This window comes from Desmodus rotundus, chromosome 7 (assembly GCF_022682495.2).
Source record: "Desmodus rotundus isolate HL8 chromosome 7, HLdesRot8A.1, whole genome shotgun sequence".
In the NCBI taxonomy this organism is placed as follows: domain Eukaryota; kingdom Metazoa; phylum Chordata; class Mammalia; order Chiroptera; family Phyllostomidae; genus Desmodus; species Desmodus rotundus.
The window spans coordinates 128,142,985-128,153,843 of record NC_071393.1 but is presented as its reverse complement, the minus strand read 5'-3'; the positions used below and the strand labels follow the sequence as shown (position 1 = coordinate 128,153,843).

The 10,859-nt window shown below is 54.2% G+C and overlaps 1 protein-coding gene across 9 annotated transcripts in view; it reads right to left on the bottom strand.

Moving 5' to 3' along the window:
* Positions 1–2,321: 2,321 nt before the first annotated feature.
* Positions 2,322–10,859, bottom strand: part of DGLUCY (D-glutamate cyclase) — a 62,792-nt gene continuing 54,254 nt past the window's right edge. For 8 of the 9 annotated variants that reach the window (XM_053928241.2, XM_045201754.3, XM_053928242.2 and 5 more), the window contains one exon: positions 2,630–2,914. In XM_053928241.2, coding sequence (XP_053784216.1) covers positions 2,765–2,914 — 150 coding nt within the window. In that variant the 3' untranslated portion in view covers positions 2,630–2,764. Of the gene's footprint in view, positions 2,915–10,859 lie in introns of all 9 variants that reach the window. The other variant, XM_045201756.3, reaches the window with a different exon arrangement.

Here is a 10,859-nt window from a genome sequence, read left to right as displayed (position 1 = left end):
GCCTATGAGTTATCCCTGTATGACCCCCATCATCATGGTCCGATTTTGCGACAACTGGCACCAAGGACACTGCTACTACCCAAGGTGGGGAAGAAAATCTGAACTTTCGATGAGCCCATGTGGAACCACTTTTCCTACTCAGAGCCACCTCCACCTAACAGGTTTTAAACGCTCACCTTCCCCTACCTCATCTGAACAAAACCCGGCTCTTCCAGCGTGACGCTTGGATCTGAAGTGAGACTGAGTCTGTCGGGCCCGCACCGACAAGAAGGGGACCGCCTGCCCGCCTCACTGTGCTTCTGTTCATGCACGGCTCTTCTGGCCAGCAGGCCACGTCACCGACGCAGACTGAGTCCACGCGACTGCCTTTAGGCTACGTCTTCTCCATCCTGCCCAGAGCGGTGGTGTTCTGAGTCTCAGAGTTTGACCTCCCTGCGGAGCCGGTGGGACCCACATGGAATGGGTGAGAAGTAGCAGAATGCCGTGGGCTGGACTAGGTGGGGCTGGCAGTCTGCAGGGCCTGTGCAGCGAGAGGCAGGGAATGACCCCGGAGGAACACCTGGCCTGCTGAGTGAGGGGGTGGCATGTGGCCTGAGGACAGCCAGGGGGCCAAGGAGCCCTGGCCCCCTTAGCTGGTTTGCTTGCCTTCGAGTCCCACCTGCAGGCGCTGAGGGGCATGTGCACCTCGATGTGCCCACGGTCTCCAGCCTGCCCTTGAGCACCCACAGAGCATCCCAGGCCCTGTTTCCCAGGACCCCCCACCCAACATTCCTGGAAATACCCAAGGATGCTCATGTGCCCCTGAGTCCATCCTGGGAGATGTTCCACCCCATCTCCAATCCCACCATGAAAAGACAGGATCGCCTTTTGCCCCCTAACCAGCTTCCCAGGTTACTGCCGCGACACTCCACACGTGGACAGTCCCTTTCCGAAGCATAGCCAAGACTAGGACAAACCTGAACAAAACCTTACTGAACGCTTGAGCAGGAATCATACTGTGGAAAAGTGCTGAAACTGGACCCGTGAACTCAGAGCTCTGGTGGTCCCTGGGCTGGACCCTGCCAAGGCGTCTCCTCCTGGCCTTCCCTTGCCCCTTAGCCTCTGCTGCAGGGCCACGGGCCTGCCCCTTCCTGCAGAGGGCCCCTAGATGCCTCGCTCTGGAGCTGGGACCCCCACTCAGGCTTCTCTGGGCCCCACCCCAGAGTCAGCCTTTTTCCCAAACAACTTAATCATCTCCCCAGGAAGATAACCTGTTACGTGGGCGTGCCTAGACTTCCCCTCCCTGGAACAGGATTCTGCTGTTACTGTTGCAAAACCAAAGGCACATTAGTGTCTTTCCCCAGAATGAGTCAGAGGAGTGCTGGAAGCTTCACCAGAGTGATGTTTTCTCTCGTCTAGTGTCAAAAAGTCAAAAATGCTGGGACACTATCAATCAGAGTCCCCTGTTGCACGGAGCTCGGCAGTCTCAACCCAGGGACAAAAAGTGTAATTGGAGGAGACCTGGCCAGGGAAGCGGAGGGCGGAGGCGGTTCAGGGAGCTGTGACACGCTGCAGACGGAGAGACTGCGAGCTTGTGGCAATGGGCACACCAGCCCTGAGGCCATGGCGGTGGGAGCATAGACCACAGCTGGACACTCGCCACCGGCATGACATGGGGAGGCCTGGACATTCCCCACCCCAGCCACGTCTGCCACGGGCTTCCCCACGCCCCGAGCAGGGAGCACGGGGAGTTAACCCAGGTGGATTCACTCTGCACTTAGTCTTTGCTGCTGACTGTACCTACAGCACATGCTCCACACCTAACAACAAATGCCCCTTTAAGAATCGAACGAGACACGTTTAAGAAGATAAAACTAAGCAGGCTCCAGAAGCAGGGTCAGCCCCTGGATGAGCCAGCACAAGATACTAGTGGACAGGCCCAGTGCGTGCGTGGGGTGGGATGCGTGGGGTGGGATGCAGTCGGTGGCTCTGCTTCTGACGCTGTTGGGAAGTGTGCGGTGGGAGGCTGTGAAGGAGGTAAGGACAGGCCAGCCAGAGCTGCCCAGGGGGCCTCTGTGAGCGACCTAAGTCCCAAACAGCCCTGACCCAGTCCCCGGCTCCTGGAGCGGGGCTGCCCGCCTCTGCAGGCCCCAGGCTGGGGGGAGCAGATAATTGGGGTGGGGGGAGAAGTACCAGGTTCTGAGGTGGGGGTGAAGGGAGGGGTGGGGGTGAAGGGAGGCAAGGGGAAGGGAGAGGCCACGGTGATAAATGTGAGGTTGAGGGATCTTCGGCCTAAGTAAACAAAACGCTGTTGGAAAAAGAGCAATTCAGACGTGCACATATTTTGTTGGTCACGGTGCTAAGCAAAGCCCTGCAGTTTCATGCACACACACCACATGTGTGTGCATTTTACTGTTTTATCATTAGCTGGGGAGCTGTTCCAGCCCAGTGATGCCCACGCCTCGGTCCCCCTGCTGCCTGACTGCTCACCAGGGGCCCCTTGGGGGCGTGTCAGGAGACTCTCTGAGCACACCACGAGGGTGACCTAAAGAAGCCAGGGTGCAGGAGGGTTGAAGCCAATGCCTCTGGCACCTTCCAAGCAACATCAGAAACTGGAAACCCCAGAGGAACGGTTCCTTGGTCCACCCGCACTACCCCGCCCAGGGACGTGCCCAGCCCAGCTCCCCCAGGGCCGCGTCTATGGGCAGGCTGTCACAGGAAGAAGCTGGGCCCGCAGAGGCTCCTCCCCAGACCCATCGTGGCCACACGCATGTAACGGGCAGGGTCACATGCGTGCCATGGTGACGTCCAACAGCTTCTGGATCATCTGGGCGTGGGTGCCATGGAAGGGCAGCCCATCCACCTCCATGCCCACGATGCCCGAGACACCACTGCGGATTCTGTGCCGCACCAGGATGCCCAACATTTTTTCTTCCTGCAGCAAAAGGAGGCAAAGGTAGGAGGAGTGAAGGGGGAGGAAAGAGAAAGCCACACGTACACGTAAGTGGAGGAAGAGCATTGGACTTGACATGGCCTCTTTCCGAACAGTAAAATGTGGGTTAAAAATGTTACTGCCACTGGGAGACTCATAATGAAAAACAACGGGGCCCTACATCAGGCTTTGTCAGGCCCCAAACTCATCCTCCAGAAAGGGCCGCTCTGAGCAGTTTGGGCTGTTTCTTTTGCCAGTTACCTTCATGTAACCAAATAATAAGCTTTTATGAAAACCTACATTTCTTAACAAACACTAAAGATTCACTCCTTCTGCAGATGCAGCGTGGGCTACTTCCTGCCAACCTGGCTGTGGCCAGCTCCGGATTCCCTGCCCCCAGCCTTTGTGACAGGAAGGCCCCCATTCCTCCTGAGAGCCCACTGTTAGCCCCTGGTGGGGCACGGGCCAAGTCCTGTTGCTGTCCCCTTCTACAAGTTTCTGCAGCAAGCAGGGCCATTGAAAAACTGCAGGCCCCTCCCGACGCTGCAGCCCAGGGCCCAGCAGGCAGAGTGATTTGGGATCAGACAGACCTGACTCTGGTCTTTCCTGGCAGATGTTTTAACCTCTCTGTGCCTCAGTGTCCCCATCTGTATGATGGGGAGGTTGATGATACTGATGCCACCTCCAGAGGACTGTTGTGAGGATTAAATGAGATGATCCAAGCAAAGCACCTAGCATGGTCCTCAGCACACAGTGGGTACTCACCAAATGAGGCAGACTATTACTGGCAGGGTGGGGTCCCTGGCCTGCAGCCCAGAGCCTTCCTGAGTGATGTGATTCCCCTCCTTCTCTTTCCCTCCACTTGTCTGAGCCGCTAATGTGTCTGTCCCAGCTGAATAGCTCCAGTCCCCCTGAGGAAGGTGGGTCTTACATAAAGAGAGACAGAGAGAGGACAGTGCCTGTGGGGGAAGAAGCCAAAGTCATCTCCCCCACTCCTCCTCCTGCACCAAAGTAAGGAGGGGATGAGAGCAGGGGACCAAGGCATCCAGAACAGGAAGATGTGAAAGATCTGAGAAGGCTCCCACCTTCCTGCTCAGGCATTGCTGCTTCATTCAGTCGCCTGTCGAAGTTTTATTGAGAACCTGCTGTGTGCCGGGCCCTGAACCAGCGATACAGTGGTAACGGAGACAAGGTCCCTGTCCCCAGGGGTCCCCAGTCTGGAGGAGTGCTCAGGCAGGCACCGTCCACGGGGCCCACAGCACAGAGCAGGGCACCCAACCCCTTCAGCGGAGTGACTCAAGGAAGACTGTTCAGGAGGAGGGGCAGCTAGGACCACAGCTGACAAAAGAGCAGAAATGAGCCAAACAAGGGGCAATGAGAAGCACTCATTGATGAAAACTTTTCAAAACAATGGAGAAAGCGTTGGCAAATGCCACGGGGAAGTGCCTCTGTGCTCGGCTGGCCAGAGAACCTGCGTGTCCGCTCTGCCCTGGGAGCCAAGGTGGAAGGGAGGCTGAGAGCACTTCCAGAGGGCTCTTTGTCCAACAGCCCCTCCAGGGGCCGCCCAACCCAGAATGGCATTTCCCAGCCTTTGTTTGGGCTTTTTTCCCATTTCTCCGCTGGCTCACATCCTCCCTTTAGGAGGGACTGCTTCTGGAGCCATTTGGCCATTTCCTCCCAGCTTGCTGCCTGCCCCCAGCATCTGTATCCTTCGGGTCCCGGGGAGGGCCTAGTGGTCCTCAGGGTGCACTGACCAATCCCCAGGAACCGGCTGGCACTTGGCCTCTGAGAGCCCTGGGGGTCAGCTGAGGCAACAGAGACTGCCTGAAAATTTCCCAGGAATCACCACCTTCCAGGAGTGGGGGTGGCGGTGGGGGACAGGGGGGAAGAGAACTGACCAGGGAGGGGCCGGACACCAGTTCGGGCTCAGGCAGGGGAGCAGAAGAGGAGGGACAGAGGACAGAAGAGAGGCAGAGGGGACAGGGCTAGGGGCCTTGTTCATTGTGGATAGGGAAAGAGGTCCCAGGTGACTTCCAGTTGAATGTGTGGCTGGTCACTATGGATTCCCACTGGGAGCACAGTGGGCTGATAATCATGATTAGGTGATGTTGCTGTTCACAGTGGCAGGGGGCCCTGGCCTGTGTGGCTCAGTTGGTTTGAGTGTCGTCCCATAGACCGAAAGGTCATGGGTTTGATTCCTGGTCAGACGCATATCCAGGTTGCAGATTCGATTCCCGGTCGGGGCCCATACAAGAAAGCAATTGATTGATGTTTCTCTCTCTCTCTCTCCAAAAGCAATGAAAAATGTTTATCCTCAGGTGAGGATTTAAAACAAAAACAAAAACAAAGTAGGGTGGGAGAAAGGGGCCTCCTGGGGAGCTGGAGCTGTTGTGTGTGTGATCTTGGTGATGGCTACACCATCCAGTGAGGGATTCTGTGGTTTAGGTCAATTGTGCCTCATAAAAAAGTTACTTAAAAAGTGGAGTGAGATGAAAGTGTGGAAGAGAATGGGAGCCCAGGGGGAAGCCAGAGGCCATGTCCCTGTCCCTCTGTGTCATTCATCCATCCATTATCCACTCCCCCGTCAGCCTGTTCATCCACCAAGCCAACCCACGAGCCAGCCAGCCAGCAGTCCCTCCATCCTTCCTTCCTTCCTTCCTTCCATCAGTCCAACCATCCTTAGTCCCCCCTGTAAATTGTCATCAATTGGCTCCTGGTCCCTGCGAAGGTCTGGGAAATGCTCTCCAGCTATTTGTTCTGCCCTCCAGTCTAACCCAGGGCATAGCCAGCAGCCAGAGTGGTCAGGGTTTGGCTACCTGGGCTCCTCAGCATGGTGCCCCCTCTTGTTGCAGCTGTGATCAGACTGCCCCCCAATATGAAAGGCCCAACTCACAGAGCAGAATTGAGGGACATTCCTCTGCTCCTAACCAATCAGGCTTCACCACCATCTCAGGCCACAGCTCTGCCCAGCATCTCTTGTGACCCAGGGACCCCCAGGGAGTGACCCACTGAACTCCAGTATGACCATTGTAGTCATTCTCCTGAGCTCTGCACCACCTCACGTCCCTGCACCTTCCCACTGCCCAGAAGGCCCTTCCCTCCCTCCTCACTGGCTACCAATATCCTGCTCATCCTCTAAGACCCAGCTGAGTGCCACCTCCTCCAGGCAGCCTTCCTTGAGCTTTCTGAATGAGCTAAGTGCCCATTCCTTGTGTCCTCCCAGAAGCTTGTGCCCACTTCCATCCTGGCTCCTGAAACTACCTTTCGTGTGTTGTTTCCCCTGTGGACCCTGAGCTCCCTGCCGAGGGGCCAGGTCTGACCCCTCGCTGTCCCCCCAGGCAAGCCCAGCCTGACCCAGAGGAGGGGTTCAACAAACATATGTTTGTACTTTTGCTTTAAAAGTGTTCCTTTTAATTTTCTTTACAAGGGTGGGGCATTATTCATACATTTATGAAGGACTGGGTGGAACCTCGAAAGGAGAATTTTCCATCCCTGGTGTTAAGTGTTTGAGCTGTGTGAATGTGTTTGGCTGGGTTCATGCTTTTATGTGGACATGAATCAGAAATCATGTGTGAGGCAGCACCTTGAGGGGTTTTTTTTTCCACTTCAGATCCAGGAAGTGCAAAGAAAGCACAGAAAGCCCTCTGGGTCCCTCTAGGTCAGACCATTTTCCCAGAAAATGTCCCTTCTACCGTGGAGTCCTGCGTCTCCCTCCCATCCTGCACAGCAGCCTGGCATTACCGGGAACTGATACTTTACCAGGAACCAGGAGCCTTCTAGGCCATGTTGGGAAAAGCCCAGAGAATATGGACTTAGAGACACCCAGGCTCAGACCTCAGCTCTTCCTCTTAGCAGGGCGGTGCCGCGCAAGCCACCTTCCCTGTTGTGGCCTCAGCTCCCTCATTTGTAAAATAGAGTCAAGGCCAATCCAGGCAGGTGTTGGAGAGAGGCAGCACTGGGGGATTTAGGCGTGAGGGAGAAGCAGAGGGAGAGACAGGCAGAAGGGAAAAGGGATCAGAAAGGGTACAAGACAATGTGGGGGAAAAGACAGAAAAGAGGAAGTGACAGCTCCGGATGCCTGCCCCATCTCAGCTGCTGCTTCCCGCCTCAGCGCTCAGGAACTGCCTGCCTCTTGGATTGTCTTCTCCAGACCAACCCTTGTCCAGGACACTGTAAACCAACCCCCCTCTACCCCAGGGTCTCAAACTACGGTTCCTGCAGCAGCAGCAGCAGCAGCAGCAGCAGCAGCAGCAGCAGCAGCATTACTGGGAAACTTGTCAGAGACTTGGATTCTCCAGCCCACCTCAGACCTCCTGAACTGGGAACCCTGGGGTGGGCCCCGCACTCTGTGGTTTAACATACCTGTGAGGTGATTCTGATGCCTCTAAAGTTTGAGAACCACTGCTCTAATAAAGCACTGCTTTCATTCATTCACTTTCCCATCCACCCATCCATCCACCCACCCACACATCCAACCACCCACCCACCCACCCATCCACCCATGGATTCAACAAGGATTTACCCAGCACTGTGTTTCCCTCTACTGATTGTTGGGCAAGCAGATACAAGAGACCTGGTTCCCGACTTCCAGAAGGTTTGATTTTTTTCTTTAACATTTAGTAATCTATGCCTTTGGGGGCATGAGACTGGGAAAGTGAAGCCATAAGTTTTGGACTCCCTGGGAGAGGCCTTGTGGTCAGGGTGCAGCCTGACCCAGCAGGGGAAACCCCTCCCCACACCCTGACCTGGACCCTACGTCTGAGAGCTCCCTACTTGCGGAGCTGGGCAGCTCTGAGATGAACAAGCTCTTCTTACATTGAACCAGAATCTGCTCTTGTAACCACCGTCTTAGGCCTGCTTTCTGCCTGACCCCCTCCCCCAGGAAGCCATGTGGGTGTGTGCCCCCCCCCAGTCTTCTCTCCTCCAGGACAAACACCCCAGCTCCCTCCACTGTTTCTCAAGGCATGTCCAGCCTGCCCATCCTCCCTCCTCCCTGTCCTCAGGTGAAACTGTCATCTCACAGGTGAAGTTACTTCTGACCTGGGATTGAGGTGTAAACTCAGGGCTTTGGCCCCATATTCCCGTGATCCAAATTACTCTGGAAAATTCCCACAGAGACTGACTTCCGGCCAAGATGGAGGTATAGGTAGATATACTTTGCCTCCTCGCACAATCAAAAGGAGAACAACAAGGAATTTAAAGAGAAAAAATAACCAGAACTGTCAGAAAATTGAACGGTATGGAAGTCCAACAACCAAGGAGTTAAAGAAGAAACATATATCCAGGCAGGTAGGAGGGGCGGAGACGGGCAGTTGGGGTGGAAAGGTCTTGAGGTAAGGTGGCAGCTGGAGGACCGGGGTGGGTGAGGGGGCAGCTGGCAGACCAGGCAGTCCCATATTTGCATGCGGATAAACTGGGAGGAACAACTGGGGAGCCAGATAGACCACAGGACCCAGGGCTCCAGGGCGGGGAAATAAAGCCTCAAACCACTGACTGAAAACACCTGTGGGGGATGAGGCGGCAGCGGGAGAAACTCCCAGCCTCACAGGAGAGGTCGTTGGAGAGACCCACAGGGTCCTAGAACGTACACAAGCCCACCCACTGGGAATCAGCACAAGAAGGGCTCAATTTGCTTGTGGGTAGTGGAGGGAGTGACTGAAAGCTGGCAGAGAGTGGAGCAAGCGACATTGTCCCCTCTTGGGCCCCTCCCCCACATACAGCGTCACAATGCAACCACGTGGGTTGCCCCACCCTGGTGAACACCTAAGGCTCCACCCCTTACTACATAACAGGCACACAAAGACAAAAAAAGAAATGGCTTAAATGAAAGAACAGATCAAAGCTCCAGAAAAAATATAACTAAGCGAGAAAACAAACAGCCAACCTATCAGATGCACAGTTCAAAATACTGGTAATCAGGTTACTCACAGAAATGGTTGAGTATGGTCGCAAAATAGAGGAAAAAGTGAAGGCTATGAAAAGTTAAATAAAGGAAAATGTACAGGGAACCAACAGTGACAGGAAGGAAACTGGGACTCAATGGTTTGGAGCAGAAGGAAGAAAAAAACATTCAACCAGAACAGAATGGAGAAACAAGAAGTCAAAAAAAGTGAGGAGAGGATTAGGAACCTCCAGGACATCTTTAAATGTTTAAACACCCATTCATATAGGAGAAGAGGAAGAACAAGAAATTGAAAACTTATTTGAAAACAATGAAGGAGAACTTCCCTAATCTGGCAAAGGAAAGAGACTTCCAGGAAGTCCAGGAAACTCAGAGAGTCCCAAGAAAGTTGGACCCAAGGAGGAACACACCAAGGCACATCATCATTACATTACCCAAGATTAAAGATAAAGAGAGAATCTTAAAAGCAGCAAGAGGAAAGGAGAGTTACCTACAAAGGCGTGCCCATAAGGCTATCAGCTGATTTCTCAAAAGAAACCTTGCAGGCAAGAAGGGCAGGAAAGAAGTATTCAAAGTCATGAATGACAAGGACCTACATCCAAGATTACTCTACCCAGCAAAGCTATCATTTAGAGTGGAAGGGCAGATAAAGTGCTTCCCAGATAAGGTCAAGTTCAAGGAGTTCATCATCACCAAGCCCTTGTTATATGAAATGTTAAAGGGACTATCTAAGAAAAAGAAGATCAAAAATACAAATAGTAAAATAACAACAAAATCACAACTATCAACAATTGAACCGAAAAAAACAGAAACAAAACCAAAAACAAACTAAGCAGCTAGAACAGGAACAGGTTCACAGAAATGGAGATCACACGGAGGGTTATCAGCGGGGTGGGGGAGAATGGGGGCAAGATACAGGGAATAAGAAGCATAAATGGTAGGTACAAAATAGACAGGAGGAGGTTAAGAATAGTATGGGAAATGGAGAAGCCAAAGAATTTATATGTATGACCAATGGACATGAACTAAGGCAGGGGGAATGATGGTGGGAGGGGGGTATACGGTGCAGAGGAATAAAAGGGAGAAAAAAATGGGGCAAAAAAATATTCCCACAGAAGGTGCCCTTTGGAGACTGAGGCACCCCCAGCTTCTCTCCTGGGCAGGCGCCCCGGCTCTGCTTGGCACACCAGGGGAGGTGGGCTGGGTCTGGAATGGGAGTCAGTGGGGTGGGGCCTGCTCCAGCAGAGCCTGGGAGCTGAGCCGGAGGAAGGTGGCAGAGGGTCCAACCAGCTCAGGCTCTGGGGCAGAATTGCCAGCCCCGTGGACAGGGCTGACCTTCTCTCTCCTGCGTTCTCCCCACCGTCTGTGTGAGGCCACAGAAGTTAAACATCCATCCGCATATGGGATGCCTGCCCCCTCAGCACTGGTCCACTGCGGAATGCCCTGACCCCACACAGCCCTTCAGGCGGCTGGTTCTGCAGTCAGACGCGCTCACGAGAAAGCCACCCAGTGTGGCCCCATTCCCTTGCTCAAGGCCCTTGCGTGCTCCCTATCACTTCTCAATGGGACCCTCCGTGAGGCAACCATGGTTTCATGGATACAGCAAACGTGATCTCTGTCTGCCCTGGGGCTGTTAATGACCCCGCACTACTCGGAGGATCCAATGAAACCACAGATTCTTGCCCAGAAAGATCCACGTATGGAACAGTCTCACAAAGCATTTCAAAGAGCCCCTGGGCCCTTCTTTGTGGACCTGGGGCTCAGAAGCCCCGCTTTTCTCCAGCACACCCCCTGCCCTCCCCACCCCAGCACTGAGCTCATCCTCCTGGCCCAGCTTCTTGTTCCCGCCACGCCTCCTTTCCAGAGTGCCTCCCCTTCCACTGGGTTCATTCTGTCCAGCCTCCAGCCTCCAGGATGCTCTCCCCACCCTAGCACCCCCAACCTTAGCACATTGTGGGCTGGCTAATTGTCCCATCCCCCCTGAGGTTTTAGAGTCTTGGCTGGATGGTAAACCTTGGAAAGGGGCGATGAGGACACTGCAGCTAC